Source organism: Perna viridis, chromosome 3 (assembly GCF_037379345.1).
Source record: "Perna viridis isolate PV_CMFRI_1.1 ecotype Kerala chromosome 3, ASM3737934v1, whole genome shotgun sequence".
NCBI classification, from domain to species: domain Eukaryota; kingdom Metazoa; phylum Mollusca; class Bivalvia; order Mytilida; family Mytilidae; genus Perna; species Perna viridis.
In genome coordinates this window covers 3,781,317-3,799,298 of record NC_142447.1, presented here as the reverse complement: position 1 = coordinate 3,799,298, position 17,982 = coordinate 3,781,317, and the positions used below count along the sequence as shown (strand labels likewise).

General features: G+C 31.4%; 1 protein-coding gene across 7 annotated transcripts in view; it reads right to left on the bottom strand.

Annotated features, from left to right (window-relative positions):
- LOC148620703 (cytosolic purine 5'-nucleotidase-like) overlaps positions 1 to 17,982 on the bottom strand; it is a 101,698-nt gene that overhangs the window by 44,981 nt on the left and 38,735 nt on the right. For all 7 annotated transcript variants that reach the window (XM_088574413.1, XM_088574415.1, XM_088574414.1 and 4 more), the window contains one exon: positions 15,956 to 16,051. In XM_088574413.1, coding sequence (XP_088430539.1) covers positions 15,956 to 16,051 — 96 coding nt within the window. The remainder of the gene's footprint in view (positions 1 to 15,955; positions 16,052 to 17,982) is intronic.

Here is a 17,982-nt window from a genome sequence, read left to right as displayed (position 1 = left end):
CTAACATAATATCATAAAAATGTTCCACTGAAAAGGTTGGTTTGGTGAGTGCAAAACGAAAGTGAAAGTAGGGAAAATGGCTATTTATAGTTCAAGACTACTTTTCTGTCCAATCTTCGTGGACTCACCCTATTTTCTTTGCGGGAAATTATTTTTTCACATGTCCTTAGAAATGCTACATAAGTGAAAGTTTTATTGAATCAATTTACATATTTTTTAAAAAATCCTAAAAATATGCACTTCACTATAGAAGTCTATGGGAAAATTAATACGATACTGAGACCTAGTAAGCCAGTTTTTCAAGTAAAGTTGGATATTCAGCAAGTGGTCTTTACCAGCTGAAAAAGTAGTACCCCAATACAGGTAACACTTTTAAGATGAATTAGCCAACTTTTGAACCTGATTTTTTATGGTAGCTCTGGTTTTTTGCATTTATGGTTAATCTTTACCAAATTTGGAAATGCATTTTGTTTTCATGAATTTGTAGGATATCAGTTCAATAAAATTATTATCTTGACTATTTATAATGAGCATATCTATATTCAGGTAACCTAAAGCAAGTAATACTCCTGCATAAAGGATAGTTTTCAAGTTACAACACATTTTAAGTATGTGGTTAGGACTTGAAAATAGTCATTTTCCATACATTGCCTCTTATATATGAAAAAATGAATATTTTTTTTATTTTTTGTTTTTCTTTCAAATAAATAGCTAAAATGAGTTGCCATATAACTGTGTGGTTGATTTAAACACAGAAATGTCACAAAATTCATCAGCCAATTTTTTAGTGGACTTTTTTTAGTGGTTCAAATGGACAGATTCTAATGCGGCAAGAAAAATAATGGTGTTTTTTCATATAAAAACTGAATTTTTTCAAAAAGTATCTAAAGCAGACAATTGTTATTATAATATTTATACCAGTAAACTATATTTCTTGCATCATAGCTATCTGTTTTAAAGAAAAAGTCCTTTTCCTGTCACATTGAGGTCCATTTGTATCTGCCTGGGGTACCAAAATGGCTTAAAATCTGTATTTTCTGCAAATGAAAAGCTATATTTTTTTAAAACTATGATATTGGTATAATTTTTTCTGGATTTATTATAATTGAAATGACCATATCTATAGTTTAAAACAGTTGGTTGTACCGGTCATTATACTTTACTTTAAACAAGAGGCTCCCTTGAATTAAAGACGAAAAAGGAGGTTAGGATATTAATATTTCCATATATGGAACTCACAAGTGGGGATTAAATAATGATTTGGAACTCATAGTACAGCTTATGTATCTACCATGTCAAAATAAACCACAAAGTTGCTTAGTTTGATTAATGCAGCAGCTTTTTATCAAAAGTAATATTTTCTGGCTAACATTGAGATATTAGTCTTATGCCTGGAATAGGGTACCTATATAAGAATTTTAATAGAAAACTCATGTTTGTAGCAGGGCAATGATATTCTGAATTTTCAGTATGGAAATGAATACTCTAGCAGAAAAACAACAACTTTTAGGATTATATTGAAATGTTTATTAGTAATAGGTACAGTATCGTATTGCATATCCCTGAGCGGGTGTACGTCAAAACATGGATGCCATAAAAATATAGTGCATTTTCTTTTTGCCTCTCTACAAACTAATGTTTTGTCAAAAGACATGAACAATGACTTAAAAAATAGAGCAAACATCACACTGTAAAATGAAGAACTTTTTTAAAAGAAAATCTAACACAATATCATAAAATTGTTCCACTGAAAAGGTTGGTTTGGTGAGTGCAAAACGAAAGTGAAAGTAGGGAAAATGGCTATTTATAGTTCAAGACTACTTTTCTGTCCAATCTTCGTGGACTCACCCTATTTTCTTTGCGGGAAATTATTTTTTCACATGTCCTTAGAAATGCTACATAAGTGAAAGTTTTATTGAATCAATTTACATATTTTTTAAAAAATCCTAAAAATATGCACTTCACTATAGAAGTCTATGGGAAAATTAATACGATACTGAGACCTTTACTTTGTGTCATTTTAACATGGAGATATTTGTGATTTGTAGTGCATAATTTGCAGTCAAAATTCATAGAAACTATGATGAAATCATAGAGGTAAACAAGATTGGTCTAGTTTTAAAAAACTTCCTCAAATCTGGCCCTCAGGGCTTACCATAAGATGTGTGTACACACTTGTTGAAAACTTTTTTGGAGATCTCTGAAATTATTAACTACTTTGCATCAGGTAATCCACTGTGCATCTGTTGCATTTCATCTTGTCCATTCTTTTTCAACTCAAATTCCTTGAAATTGAAAAATTATGGAAAACTAAAGTATTAAAGGGAATTTTCAGATTGGGATTATTTACGAAATCCAGTTCTGTTAGCTCTAAATAAACCAAAAAATTGCACAATATAAATTCTCTTATTTGACTTCAAAACTTAACACTACTGAACCTACAATTTATGGCAAAATTAATCTACATTTAACACCAAATAAGAACTACACACCATGTAAATCAGAACCCATATTGTTGGAAGAGCGTCAATATGATATATCAGTTAATCAGTGTCTATTTTTGGTATCATGCTGTTAAACTGGACCATTGGAAGGAAAATTAAGCTATTTAGATAAAAACAACTGATCTTCATGTTTACTTAAAAACTTTAAAAAAATGAAGTGGAGTCAAGAAGTCTTGGAAGGAATTAGAAGACAATAAGGTTTAACTTAAAGGGTTCCTCTCAAAATAGAACAAAGATTATCAATATTGTGAAAGAACTTATGAGAAGAATAAGATATCAGTAGGGTTTATTCCAAGAGTGTTTCTCAATTATGAGCATAGTACATAGGTTGACTGTGGTGTAGTTTGTGGGCCTTACAAATGTAATGGTTAGCCAGTTTCCATCATATCATGAGATTATGAAATTTTATAAAATTTCACAATAATAAGAAAAATAGTGATAACTTCAAACACTGTGAGAAAGCATGCAAGAGAACCTCCCATTGGTATCCTCCAACAGTGACAATATTCCTACATGCACATCTATATATGATGCCAAACCTTGCAATAAAATTTCATTGAAATCTCTTGAGCAGTTTAGGAGGAGATATATGAACAAACAAAAGGGCAAATAGACAGACAAACAGACAGATGGGGCAATTCCTATATACACCAAATTATTTTTGTTGGGAAATAATAAATCACCAAAAACAAGTTGGTTAACAGTATTCTCAAATCCTATATTACTTCCTTGTTAAATTTTCTGAAAGTTCTTTCAGTAAAGTATCAGAAAAATGAAAGTGGTCCATATTCAATTAAAAGGAACAATTTAGGATCAAAATGAGTACTGTAGTCACAATTTTTTGGAAACACATATTTTTAGAACTTCAATGGAAAAACCTTAAAATTTTATGTATCATCATGAGTTTGTGACTGAAGTACCACTTTCAGAGCACTTCATATTTCCCACCATCAGCCTTTGTTTGAGAGACATTTTCATAAATGATGAGTCCTTTCAGTTATAAGGTTGGTAAAACAATTATCATTCTGAAGCACTTGACACATGATGTACAATGGTGTGAAGTATATACTACTTTAGGAAGTTTAGAAAAAACCTATATACAATGACACCTGTCTAAACCAAACCTTGAAAAAACTTAAACCTGTCTACACCAGACACTTTTTTAACCCTTCATGACAGTTTACATCTATGTTGAACCTGAGTAAATTAAGCTTCTGTCTAAAGCACACAAAAGGAGTAAGTAAAGTGGTAAGAATGAAATAAATTACATTGAAAGCAGTAGAAAGTTTAAATCAAAAGGAAACTAGAAATAAATGAGATGGAATCCATCTCTGTGAGCCCTACCGTAGCAATTAAACCATATATATAAAGATTACCAACTCCGTTTCTAATGTGGCACTTATATTCAATAGAGATATTTACACTGAGAAAGAAGTCAGGAGTCAATATATTCTGGACAAGAGTTTGTCATTAAAAAAAAAAAAAAAGAAAAAAAGATCTACCCAAATACTAAATATCAAAGACAAAAAAGTTACAGCCTAGACACCACTGTGTAACGAAAGGATGCACACACAGACAAAGAAATTACTATAAGGCAAGCACCACTTTTTTGTAGCAGGGCCCTAATGACTTTTTGATCTTGTCATAATTTAGTGATTTGTTAGGGAACTGAGAACGTATCTTCTATTTCCTCCACATTTGATACAGAAAAATGTGTGTTCTCTCCCATATCATAACAAGTTAAAAATAACATACAAACTACTCTGCACCAGCTATAGGATCTGCATGGTATCTGCAAGGACAGTCTCTTTATAGTCATGCATTTTAAAATGAGAGTGATAATCAAGGGAACAGACCTTACTTTGAACCAGACCAGCATGCTTGGGTGGCTTCAATATTATCATTGCAAGCACAACATATTCTCATCACTTTATTAGGCTAAAAATAAAACCCTGCATGTAATGCATATGGCTTACAACCTTAAACAGATTTGTCTTCAGGGGAAAAAACACAAAACGAGAAACAATGCAAGGCCACCAACACAACAAGAATGTATGAAATCATCATAAAGTATTTCTCAGCACTTTTGTCAGGAAAAAAAATATAACACATTAAAATTATGGTAACCACAAGAAAACTTTGAACTTAATTATTATTAAAATTCTACCAACAACCAAGAACAGTCACTTTTAGTAGTAACATGCTAAAAACATGAATGAAATTACAACAACTCATCTTTGACAATAGTTTCATTTAATTTTCCCAAATAGTGAATGAATGAAATAAATAAAGCTTCATAAATTCATATTGTAAAAGGATGAAAAGGAAATATCTAATTTGTCTATAGAATATCTTGACCGTAATTAAATGTTGTCAAAAGCCCAGTGTGACCTAATGCTTAATAAAAATTCAAATTATCACCTGAAAAGTGAATAAACTTGAAGTTTTAAAAACTTTTAAAAATCTATGGTGTAAGAAGATACATAAGACGTCCCCAGCAAGTCTCCGGCGCACGTCAAGGTGTTCATTTGCAATTGTTTATGTTGTAACTGTATTCGTAATTGTTTACTTGCACCTGTCGTAAACGGGGTATTTTCGTGTCAACAAAGTTCATCTGATATGCAAATCTGACACAACCATTATAATTTTTGTTTAAAGACTGGTTGCCTTGCACTTTATCCGCAAAGATGCAAGACCTTTAAATTTAGGCCTTTGAGCATGCCAACAGGTAGTGAAGAAATTCAAATAAAGACCAATAAATTTCCTTTACATTAAAATAAGATACAGGAGATATTTAAATAGGTGTCTTATCCCTTTTTCAATCAACTTTTTATTGACAAAATAAACATTGGATTCTATAAGTGCAATATGACACTGAATTAACTGTTATTTACAAATAAATAGAATACATTCTTAACCTCATTTCACAATGTACTGGATGGTGTACCTGTATGATACCTATGATCATGTCATTTAATTAAAGTGAAACCTGTCTATACCAAACTCTGAATAACGCCAAAACCTGTCTAAAACAGACACATCAGAAGTCAAACTTGTCTACACCAAACTCTGAATAAACCCAAAACCTGTCTAAAAAAGTCTCTTCTTATCAGTTCAAATGTGATTATAACCATGATAAACCAACAGCTTGTCTAAAGAAATAACTTTAACCAAAGATTTTTTTTCATTTTAGTTTAAATATAACTTGACCTGGATAAAACAAGCACCTGTCTAAACCAAACAGATACTACAGTACAAAAGGAGTTCATATCAAACAGGTTTCACAGTACAATTGTTTTTTCAGCATGCTAAGTTTGGCTTTAAAAAAAAACTCTGCAAAAAATAGATTTAGCTAAAAATTATTTGCACCCAGCCTTTAAATTATTTTTCTGCATAATAAAATGAAACCAATAAAAGTTTAGACTATCACTCAATGCCACAATGGAAGAATCACTTGCTAAAACTGTTATATAAAAATAAATCTGGCAAAACTATCACTTAATGGAACTTTAAAACTCAGTAAATTACTGTACAATAATGTAGCGATGTAATTGTGTTTCTGGAAAATCCAATTCTCAATTCAATTTTAGGTTTCACTAGATTGCTAGAAAAATATGAGGTTTCCAAACTTGATTAGTTTCTAGAACACTCAATTGATCTTTAGAACTTTTAACTGTCTTTTTAAGTAAAGGAATACTGTAAAATAAGTCTAAACTAAAACCTAAATGAATAATGACCTGACTAACCTGAACACTGCATGAATAAAGACCTGTTTGTCAAAACTGATCCCTGCATGAATGGAAACCTTTAATGAATAAAACCTGTCTAAACTGAACCCTCAATGAATAAAAACCTGTCCAACCTGAACACTCAATGAATAAAGACTTGTCTAAGCTGAACCCTCAATGAATAAAGACCTGTCTAAGCTGAACCCTCAATGAATAAAAACCTGTTTAAACAGAATAAAGACCTGTCCAAGCCAAGCCTGTATTCCCTGTAACAAATAGGACCCAGTGAAATAGCTGACTATTTAAATACCTTTAGAAAATTTTCCCACTATACAACATTTTTGAAAAATTCAATAAAGAAATCAAAACAATTAAAAAAAAAACATTATACCATGACACAATCATTAACATAAGCACTTGACCAAATATTAAGCTAAAAAAGAAATAGATGACCTTTCAAAACAATGTTTGTTGCACTTTCTATAGACCATTTAAAGGTGTTATGAGAACTAAGTGCAATTTGCTTATTATTTAGAAGTGGTGAACAACCATTTCATAAAAAGATTTAACCTTCCTGAAGGATTATAGGGAATTTATTTCTTTAATTTTTTAGCTTGCGCTTCGGGGCAAACAAACATTTAGCACTCTTTCCTGTCTAGTATCTGAAATTTACTTTAATCATGACATGGGCTGTGACAGTGCTTGGCTAAAAATTAAGTACTTTTCACAATAAGAATCAGGCAAAAACACAAAAAAGATAGCTCATGCTATACCTTAATACAAGATTTAATGAAAAGATAATACCTAAGAAACTGGGACTTTACAAATAATGCAGGTGGTCATTTGTAGACATAGTCAAACCAATATTAGCAACTATATTCAGCAATGTAAATTTATCTGCATATAAAGACACCCTGTATAATGTGACCATGATTCTAATTTCTCTTGGAAGGTCACTTAAGTAAAGTTTGATAATATTTAGATGATTTCTACATCATATGTACAGTATACCAACTACTTTGTTTTAAACTGATCACTGTTACTTTATACAGTAAAAAAATGAACAATTTAATACATGTAGCCCTAATCAAATTTAATAACAACTCTGGAATGTTGGTATTTGTTAATCACAAAATTTGTACTAAATACATTTCATACTATAAGTTGGAAACAAAAAGAAATGAATTCAATTTGATTGTGAGATTGTCTACCTACCAACCTCCCTACAAAATAGTTGCCATTCCCATTTTTTTTTCAATTATATGATCATAAAGTCATGGTTTGAAAAGTTCACAGTATATTTTAGTATTAATTCTTTTCAACTCTAACTTGACTCTCTTAGTTATACCATTCAGCTTTGACATCCATCAAAGAAAAAAAAAAGGCATTTCCTTCATTAATTCTTTGGTTAATATTGAAAGCCAAACGTTTTTTTTCTGTTTTTTTTTAAATCTTACCTTCCCAATAATTTTGAAGGGGTCTATGAGAACCTTAAATTAATTAAAGTGCTTAGAATAATATGCTACTAGCTGCCTGACTCTTGCGTTGAGTTATATATACATTATAATCCAAATGAAACACCTGGTTCAGATTAATATTTGCATCAAAAATATTTGAATTACAATTTAAGCCATATGGTACACAAACATAATGTAATACACATTTTAAAGTCTTCAACAGAAAATATTTTTAAGCATATTATCTAAAATGCAGTGAAGCTTTAATTCGTAATATGAAATGCCTGCAGGCATTGTGCACTGTCTTATAAAATATCATGATTTCTTTTCGTTTAATCATTTCAAACGAAGATAAACCCCAGATAAAGTTTGGCTCTTGAAGCAATATTCACAAATTACAAAACTACAAGCTTTTTTGTCAGTATTCAAGTTCAGGTTAGGTCATAGGTTCAACCACCCATTATCAAGACTCTTTTGTAAGTGGTGTCTTGTACATTAAAATTGGGATACCTTATTCAGAGACTAATTAAACTTTCCCAAATGTTGTCATTTGAGTTTTAACAACAAAACCTTGCTACAAAAGCCGAAGATTAGTACAATATTACTGATAATATCTGTCATCAGTTACCAGACTTAATTTTTGGCTACTTTATCCTGTTTTCTCTCGCTTTATTTTAAATTGGTCCACTGAAGCATACAAATGGATAGACAACATTGTATTTTGAGGTGAGAATGTCAAATCGCTCACGGCTACGATTTTAAAGGATGTGACACCTTAAATACTGATCACTAAAAAGAGACATAATGTTCTACAATAAAAAGTAAAGAAAAGTACTTTTATACCTTTATTCTATAGACTTATCGTCTTGCTAGAGAACAATTTCATGTCCCTTTAAGCATACCAGTAACATATCAATCGAAAATTAATTACAATACTTTGTAACAAGATGTTTGAATTTCAAAAGCATTTTCCAATAGTTTACTCTTTGAATAAACAATTTAACCTATTTCAAAGCACATAGAAGTTTATTCGGTGAAAGATATTTCAAGCATCTTGGAAATTATGCAAAGGAAAAAAAGAATCAAGCCTTGAAATGCTACAATAACATGCCATATGTAATTAATCTTCATACAAGAAATTGAAATTTCACCTGATGTTTTAAATTTTTCAATTTTCTGACTGTGGCGTGTTTCTCAGACACCATTTTTTTCATTCAAAATTGAATATTAGTTACCCTTGTCATTTCTGTTTCAATCTAAACAATGTCTACCAGAGTTTATCATGCTCACACGAAGCCTTCAAGATACTGTAAACGCGTTAATTCTGGCAGTGTACCATTTTTCACAGCAGACAGAAAAGTGTGAAATATAGAACCCGTAGAATTGATTTTTAACACTATATTACCCTAATTAAATTATTAAAAAATGGTGAAAATTGATGCCCTTGAATATATTCACTTGACAGGTTCCACAAAAATTTGGAACCACAAAATTAATACATTAGTTTTGACATCATTTAACTTACACTTTACCCTACCCGTGCACCTGGTCGATGCTCCCAGTTTCTAGTGGAGTTGCTCATTTACTTTTGTAACTTTGTATGTCCGTGTATTGTTTTAGTTCCTTAATTTTCTAATCGTTAGATAGTTCTAATTCTCCTTTTCCAATATTTCTATCATAAATGTACTCAAAAATATTATTTTTTTCTCTGTACTAATTTGTGTTATTTCCAAGATTGACAAAAAAAAAAAAAAATAGTCCCGGCAAAATTGACTTTTTTCAATTATGAAATACTAATCATTTTTTAAAAATCACGATAATCAATTTCATTATGCATTTAAATGAAATTATAACTTAATTTTCTGACATCATTAGGAAAATCTTGATTCTCATGATACAATTTAACAATCAAAATGGTGTTTTAATAACTGCCTGATTCTTACATAGACTAACACTTAAAAATCCATAAAACAACCCAAAGGAACAGTTTTTAAGTTTAAAAAATGTCTGTAAATATGTGATATTTTGAGAAAAAAATTCCAAACTATAAACAAATAGTTTTTTTTTTTTTAATCATGAATAATGACTAAATGTCCACTTTTTACAACCTCCACTGCTGCACCTTAAACAAAAGTGTGTATTCCATGTACAATGAACATGTTGTTGTTATTTTGTAAACAGGCACAGTTGCCATTTATACAACAAAACTTAAAAGACGGAGGCTTTGAACAGTATTTTTCTGTTGTTCTTTTTAATTATTATTTTAACATAATATTAGCGGGATGACAGGTTCATAAGATGTATCAATAACAATAAACCTGTTTACCTTGAATTAGTGTTGAGGAGTAACTGTTCAGGGTTTTTTTTTCTTGCTGTTTATAAATATCTACTACAGTTGGTAAAAATACCGTATACAGGTGTTAATGTTAAAATTGTAATTTTAAGTTATTATGTCTGAAATGAGTAGCTACTTTATTCAAATAATGTGTGTTCAGATGATTTGAGTTAAGGTAAAATTGGGTAAGTTTGCATTTTAAATTGGCAAGAAGTTATTTGCAGAACAGGATGCAATCCTCTGGCGCACTGTGAAAATTTGTAAGGTTGTAAGTCCCTGGCGTTGATGGAATAAGCTCGTAAACTTGGCCTGCTGCAAATATAACATTGCTTACATTTTTAATATCATGGTGATATGTGGGATCATACATCATTTGATGAGGTACAACATTGCAATCATGTTACATGTAAATTGTATGATGTGTGTGTTGAATTATTTATTAGTACTCACATAAGTGGTAGATAAAGTTGTTGAAACACAGCTTTCTTGTTTCATGAATAAAGTATTTTGCTTGATTTGGTTCTTAGAGTACGTGTAATTTTGATGATAAGAGCTTGCTATTTAGTGTGGGTCCTCTATTTAGTTAAGATGTAAGAATGTCCTTTTGTACATGAAATGTTTCAAGCAAAGTGCTGAAAGTGTCATCTCATCAGTGTTTTCCCACCTCCCATATCAATGCTTGAAAAAGCAAATTTTTGTCTTTAAGTTCCTCAGCTGAAATATTAAATATAAACTTGCACAATATTAGGCAGATACAGAGTGCAATAGTCAGCTAACCCTGTGCACAACACGTACAGTCAACTTACCCCGTGCACAGCACACACTGTCAACTAACCCCATGCACAGCACGTACAGTCAACTTAACCCGTGCATAGCACGCACTGTCAACTAACCTTGTGCACAGCATGTACAGTCAACTTACCCTGTGCATAGCACACACTGTCAACTAACCCTGTGCACAGCACATACAGTCAACTTACCCCGTGCACAGCACGCCAAGTCAACTAACCCTGTGCACAGCATGTACAGTCAACTCACCCTGTGCATAGCACGCTAAGTCAACTAACCCAGTGCACAGCACATCCAGTTAACTAACTCTGTGCATGGCATGTACCATACATGTATATACATTGTACAAACCCATATGGAAGTCATGTTTAAAAGATCATTTGAGTATTTGGGGTACCTTTCATATATTGATTTGTTACACATAATTACAGTATGCAAAAAATGCATTGTATTTTTTGGTAAAAAACAATGAAGACTGCATATACTGCCAGTTAAAAACATGTTTTACAGAAAGTATCTGAATTCCAATTTAATAATAATTCTAGAATTAATTAATTTGCTGTTGATAATTAATATCCATGAATATGCTTATTTCACAGAACCTGTCAAATAATTAACTACTGCAAAAACAACAACCTTTACAGCATAATTTATTTTCAATATGATAAATTGGAAGACTGTAAAGTTACGTCCCTCTGATACTAAATCATGATGTACCAAATGACTTCAACATCGTTCAAAAGTTTAAAAAAAAAAATAAAAAAAGCAATATTTCAAATGACAAAAATGCAAACCTTTTACACTGAAATTACTCTTTCAATTTTATGAAGTGGCTAAACATAAGTTTAAGTACAAATCTTAAATCTCCTAGATATACCCTCCGCTCTCATTGAAATTTAGTGATAAGCTTTAAAGCACTCAAATTCTACAGCAGCTTTCATCACTTTTTTTTATTATCATAATTTCCTCCAAGCATCAATTAATTTATTATAACATTCAAATTCAATTCTTGTCATGTTGATACTGATAGAACAGCAACCCATAGAGTAATTTGCTAAAATGAACACTTTACTCAAATAAATTTAAGAGAGATTTTGGCAACATTGATTGACAACATCAATTTTACTTTTTATAAGTCAAACTTCATCAGCTCATCAACTTTGATTATGGCAGATGATAAAAAAAAACTATATAAACAGAACAGATTTTTTTTCCTGATTTTAAGATACTATAATTTTTAATATCAAATAGAGAGAAAGTTAAAACAGGTAATGTGTCAAATAAGACCTCAACACCACTTTCAACTTTCAATGTTTGTTACGCCAGCCCCTCTTTTGCTGGGGTGCCAAGCTTTCAGAGAAAAAAAAATCAATCAGATGAAAATGCCACCAAATCAGCTTTAAATGTGTGATATTCACATGAGACTTAGTATTAGTCAGTAGTACAGGCCTCATCCGTTTTTGTCATTGCCAGGGTAGGAAACTCACTATAATTCTAGCCAGTCCTGAATACAATTTTTCAATACATTTACTATATGGCTATATAGATTTTTGCTAAAATTAACCAGCCCTGTCAAAAAATAGCCAGTCTTGGGCTGGCAGTCAGGCTACTATTTCCAACTCTAACATTGCCTGATATTGCAAAATCAACAATTTCTTAAGGAGCACCCTCCCACTAGTAAAAATAAATTCAGATTCAAAAGCACAAAAAGTTTTAATGTAAATTCCTGTTTTTGGTGTTTTAAGGAAACTAAATATTTGTTTTTTGACATCTCACTCTTTCATTAACGCCTGAGGCAATAGACCTGTTCATGATATCAAATAAATCATCTTTAAATAAATTCCAACACACTATCTCCATAGAAAATTCAACCCAGATCAAAGCTAAATATTTATATAACCATCAACAAAACCTAAGAAACTTAAGCCATTTTTAAATCTATACAACCATTCAAAATATCAGATTTCTGAAGTAATTTTAAGCAATATAAAGAAGTTGCTTGGTAACATGAAGATTACCTTGTCCAAGGCTTTGTCAAATAACTCTGATTTGATATCTAAAATATACAGTTTTTACAAAGATTGTCCAACCTAATGATTTGTAATCAAAGGACTTCCTCTAAAGTTAATTGATCAAGGCAGCCGAAAACGACCAATTGGTCCACTTTAGCCAGGTGTGGATGTCCCAAATCCTTGACCATTTTGTCAAAATTGTAATAACCAGTCATCTAAATACACATGCCTATCCAGATTATTCAAAAGATTGGATTAAATGCCTGTTAACATACAGTTTCTGGTACTTTCTTCTCATTATCAATCATTAAAATAAAATTTCTATTCTTTGGGTAATGATCTCATCTTCAAAGTGCAGGTGCTCCTTCATTGAAATGACGCAGAAAAACCGAGTACTAATGGATGCCAAAAATTTAGATGTAACTGTTGAATTTCATTGTACAAAATAATAAATAATACCCTCTAAGATGTTTCACAGAGTGATTCAAAAGCAAAAGTAAAATAATCCAGATAAAAGTGATTTTTTTTTAACAGTTTTTTTTCCCTTCAGCAGTCATTTGAAATACACTATAGATGATTTATGTGTGTCCCTTTTTGAGTTAAGGATAAGTTTTCCTTTATCATGAGACTTAAGTAGAAAATGATTTATTGTTAACATACTTTACTTGAGGTTTGTCAAGATTTTGTTAGTTCAGGGATTTTCGAAGTCATCGATTCAGAAGGTACGAATGAAGGTGAATCATTGCAATAACATCAAGCAATACAGTCAAAAACGCCAACACCAAAAAAAACCACAAAAATAGGGCATATAATGGGACATTAAATGATATCCCACCACACTGCAAAACAATTTGGAGGGTAAACGAAGTATTATGACCACAACTTTCGTGTAAATAACCTGATCAAACCAAAATTCTGAATCAAATTGTATTTTATGATACTGAATAACTACACAAAGTTTGAAAAAGATCCTTCAATGCCTTATAAAATTGTCATCTGGAAACTGTTAGAAGATGGACAGACAGACAGACAGAAGACACAAAACTTTTCAGAGGGTATCACATGATACCTTGCAACTTCCTGTGACCAGGTATGGTATCCGGTACCCACACAAAAACTAACAGCACAATCCCAACTGAAAACCAGGTGAAGCCGGGTGCTTTTTAAGGGTTAGCTAGTTCTTGCTAGATACTTTAGTCATTGTAAACTTGCCCTCCATTTCAATATTTTTAGTTTAAGTTGAGACCTGAGGAAGGTTGAAAGCACAAAAGATCTGAAATGACATTATTTCTTATAGATTTACAGGTATATCAGAGACTAATTTCATGAAGCAGAGAGTAACAGATACCAAGATTGCATTTGTATAATCAGCATACTACTAACAAAAAAACCTAACTAAAGTAATAACTTCCCACTGAAATTCATCATGGAATCATGTTTCAAACTTTATATACAATTTGCATTTGAGTTTTGACCTTCTAAAAATTGGAATACTCCAAGGTATTCATCCATTTCCCATTTCATTTAATAAATATTTAAGGCTGTTCCATTTCAAAAGAGTCAAAAGCCAGAGGCAATTCACTTTAAAAGCATGCACACATATGCTAAAATTATACAAAATACATAAAATATTCCTGATTGATTTCTACAGCAACACAAATGAACTTTAAATAAACATTTGTGCCATATGTATGCAAACAATAGGAGTCAAAACATACAAAATGTCTACACAATGATTTCCACAAGACGGACAGGTGTTAGACATTCTCAGAAATAGTTCAGAAAACTATCTTTCTTATTTCTTTTTCTTTAGCTGAAAACCTCAAAAAATCACTAAGCTTGTTTTAATAAGTACAATTCTCCAGAAAATCAGGAAATTTGCTCAAGTTTGACAGGTGTGTTTCAACTTCATCAAAGGAGATGCTATTGCAGTGAACTTCATTCAGATATCTCAAGTTTCATTTTCAATTTTTTGTACATTTTTTATCATGAAGAGTGGTCATATAACTGTTAGAAAAAGAGTCTGTTCCTGTTAGAAAGTGGTCAGTTTTGCCCAAATGACAACACATGCCGATAAACCCAGCATAATAAAAAGAAGGAAGGATGTTCCTTTCATTTCGTAATTTGAAAGAAAAAAAAAAACATTAAATGTTATACAGTAAGGCTATAAAGTACAGGTATAGAGATTGAAGTCTCAAAGAGAATCTTTTTTACATAATGAGGACAGGTGATGATACAAACATTCAAAAGATTCAGTTGTTGATGCCTCCCAAAGCTATTACAGTACTTGTAGTACAAAGCCTCTGGTTTCATGTAGGGAAACTTGTGCTAAAGTCATTTCACCAACAATTTTAGCACATTAAACACTCTAGATTGTGTTAGATAAGTTATGACTTCCTCCAGTACAAAGAAAATCCATCATAACTTGAGAGAAAATACTCTTTATGAATAGTATTCCCATCATAACTTTTACTACTGAATAACATAACACAGTAAGCCACATGTACTTGTAAATACCTGTACTATTTACACTGCATGCAAAGATTTTGTTTGGGAAATTGAGTTGGTCTTCCCTTCACCTGATGAAATGCCTTTGATAGTGGACAAGGCAATTGATAATTTAATTTTTTCTAGTTTACACTGGTTTCTAAATCAGTATCTCCTAAGGAAATCTCTATTCCCTTGGTTTCAGTATCTCCTAAGGAAATCTCTATTCCCTTGGTATCAGTATTTCCTAAGGAAATCTCTACTCTCTGAACTTAAGATAAAAAAAAGTGCAAAACATATCCAACCTTGTCATCAATGACATTATTTTTGTGTTCTGCTAAAATTGTTTTTGTAACTATATCTATATAGCAGGTAAAAAAAAGTATAGAATCTCATCATAATGTAAAATTTTGACTCTGAGACCATGACCTTTGACCCAAAACCTTGATTTTCAGGACAAAGTATGTGCCAAGTTTGGTCAAAATCCATTGAAGATTGCTGATTTTTAGACAGGTTACAGCAATGTTATGAACAACAGGTGGACAGAAGACACAGTAGCATATTTTTTTTTTTTTTTTTTAATTTTGAAAATGTCCTACATTCATAAAGTTTAATGAATGAAAAAAGAAATGAGTCAACTTACGCATTGAGGAACTTGAAACCATGGACACACACCATGATGTTACCAAAGGGATCACACTTCAAGAGATTTCCATATGTTGTATCAAACCAAAGACCTCTGAAAAATAAAAAAAATAATTACTCAAATTTCTAGTTCACCTAATTAAAGACATGTAGAAATGATGGCATTTAGTTCATGTTGGAACATTTATACCACAGTGCCAAGTTCCTAGGTTCTCTTCCATGGCTGGTAGTGTTGTGAATTTTTTTGACAATTTCTCCTCTACTGGTAAATTTGATGCCTGACTATGAAACCCATTATCTAATGCAGGATAATGAGTTTATTGTTCAGAATTGAGGTAGTTTTTTGGTAGAGGTGGAAAAAGTGTCTTGGTAGCTTTCCATGAGTAAATTTTACACTCACAATTTTGTGCACTCATGAAAATCAAACTCAGTTTGTAGAAGAAAAGTAAACAATGTCAAAGACTTGCTGGTACTTATGTGAGTTTTAGAACACCTTATCAACAACAAGGATTATTTAATGTACAATATTCCTCTCTGACCGTTTTCATGCTTTACTGATGTTTAAAATTTCCAATTTCACATGGAGGATACAGGTCACCCAGAATGGAATTCTATTTCAGTTCAGAAATAACCAAGAAACTTAGATTTAGCAAGTGTACTTGTTATATTTAGCTGGTGGAAAAAAATTCTTAAATTTAACCCTTGTTATATTTCATTATGTGGTAAACATACATTAAACCTTGAAAATCTACAAACATCTGAAAACCCAAAAAGAATTTACTTTCAAAAACATATGACAAAGTATACTGCAAATGACAGTATCAGAAACTTCCGGAATTTCAGAACTCGCCCACAGTGTCTATCAAAACATTACAAAAAACAAGCATTTTATTTTCTGGTTCTAATTACAACATATGAAATTTCCATTAAATTTTCTCTGCCATGTCTTGATTTCAAGCATGCTTATCTATTAAATTGCCATATAGCTTGGCAGGAAACACTTTCTCAGTAGATGACACTCTCTGATAGTAAACCTTGTCACAAAGTTTGTTATCTCAAAATCAAAATTTGACAGAAAATTGCTTATAGCATAAAGCATTTTGAAACAGGAAGCACTCCAAAAAAACTTTCAAGAAAATGAGAGTAAAAGTTGAAAATTATTAGCAGCACTTTAAATTAATTTGAACAGCTGATAGAAAAAAGACTACTAGCGTAAGTACTTAAAATACAAATGGCATACTTCAAACTTCATCTCAATCCAGACTTAAAGTCGGAGGAAAAAGATGAAGATTCAAAAATTTCCGAAGGACAAAGATGAAATATTAACAGTGACATTCACAGCTTGACCATTTCTTGTTGGAACAACATATACTAGTGCTAAACAGTAAATTCAAATTTTTATCTAACTGTTCTTTAAAATTTTGATTTTTATAGATATCTGATTACATAACACTTCCTGTATAAATGTTATGAGTTAACTTGTTTTAAATTTTCATGTAATGACCATATGGGCCAGTGGGTCATTTGATTGTTAAAAGTAACTGTGAGAATTAGTTACTGGCAAGCCATGACAACCTCATTCAGTGAAGAATGATATCTACTTCTGTATTTCTTGCATTTTGGTAGACTTGCTACAAGTACCTCTCTTTATATTAAAGAATTTATGAAAAAGCTTATTGACTGCATGTATCCCTCTGATAGCAAATCTACTAATTATTACAGGAAATTAGTAGTGGTGTTATCAGAGAGGTTAATTACATAGATTTTCTGTGTCATATATATATATAAAGAGGGACTTGTAGCAAGTCTAGCATTTTGGTAAAAGGGGCTAATTGAAGGCCCTGAAAAGCTCTTGAGACCCTAACCAGGATTACTAGACCGACAAGATGTTACAACCACAATAAGACAAGTTAAAAAAATAGAATTGAACCAGTAAAATATGTTGTCCAGATTTTGAGTGTTTCACTGTTACTGGACATAGTACAAGGAAGGGCTTGAAATAATATTTCATCTAAAATTTAAAAT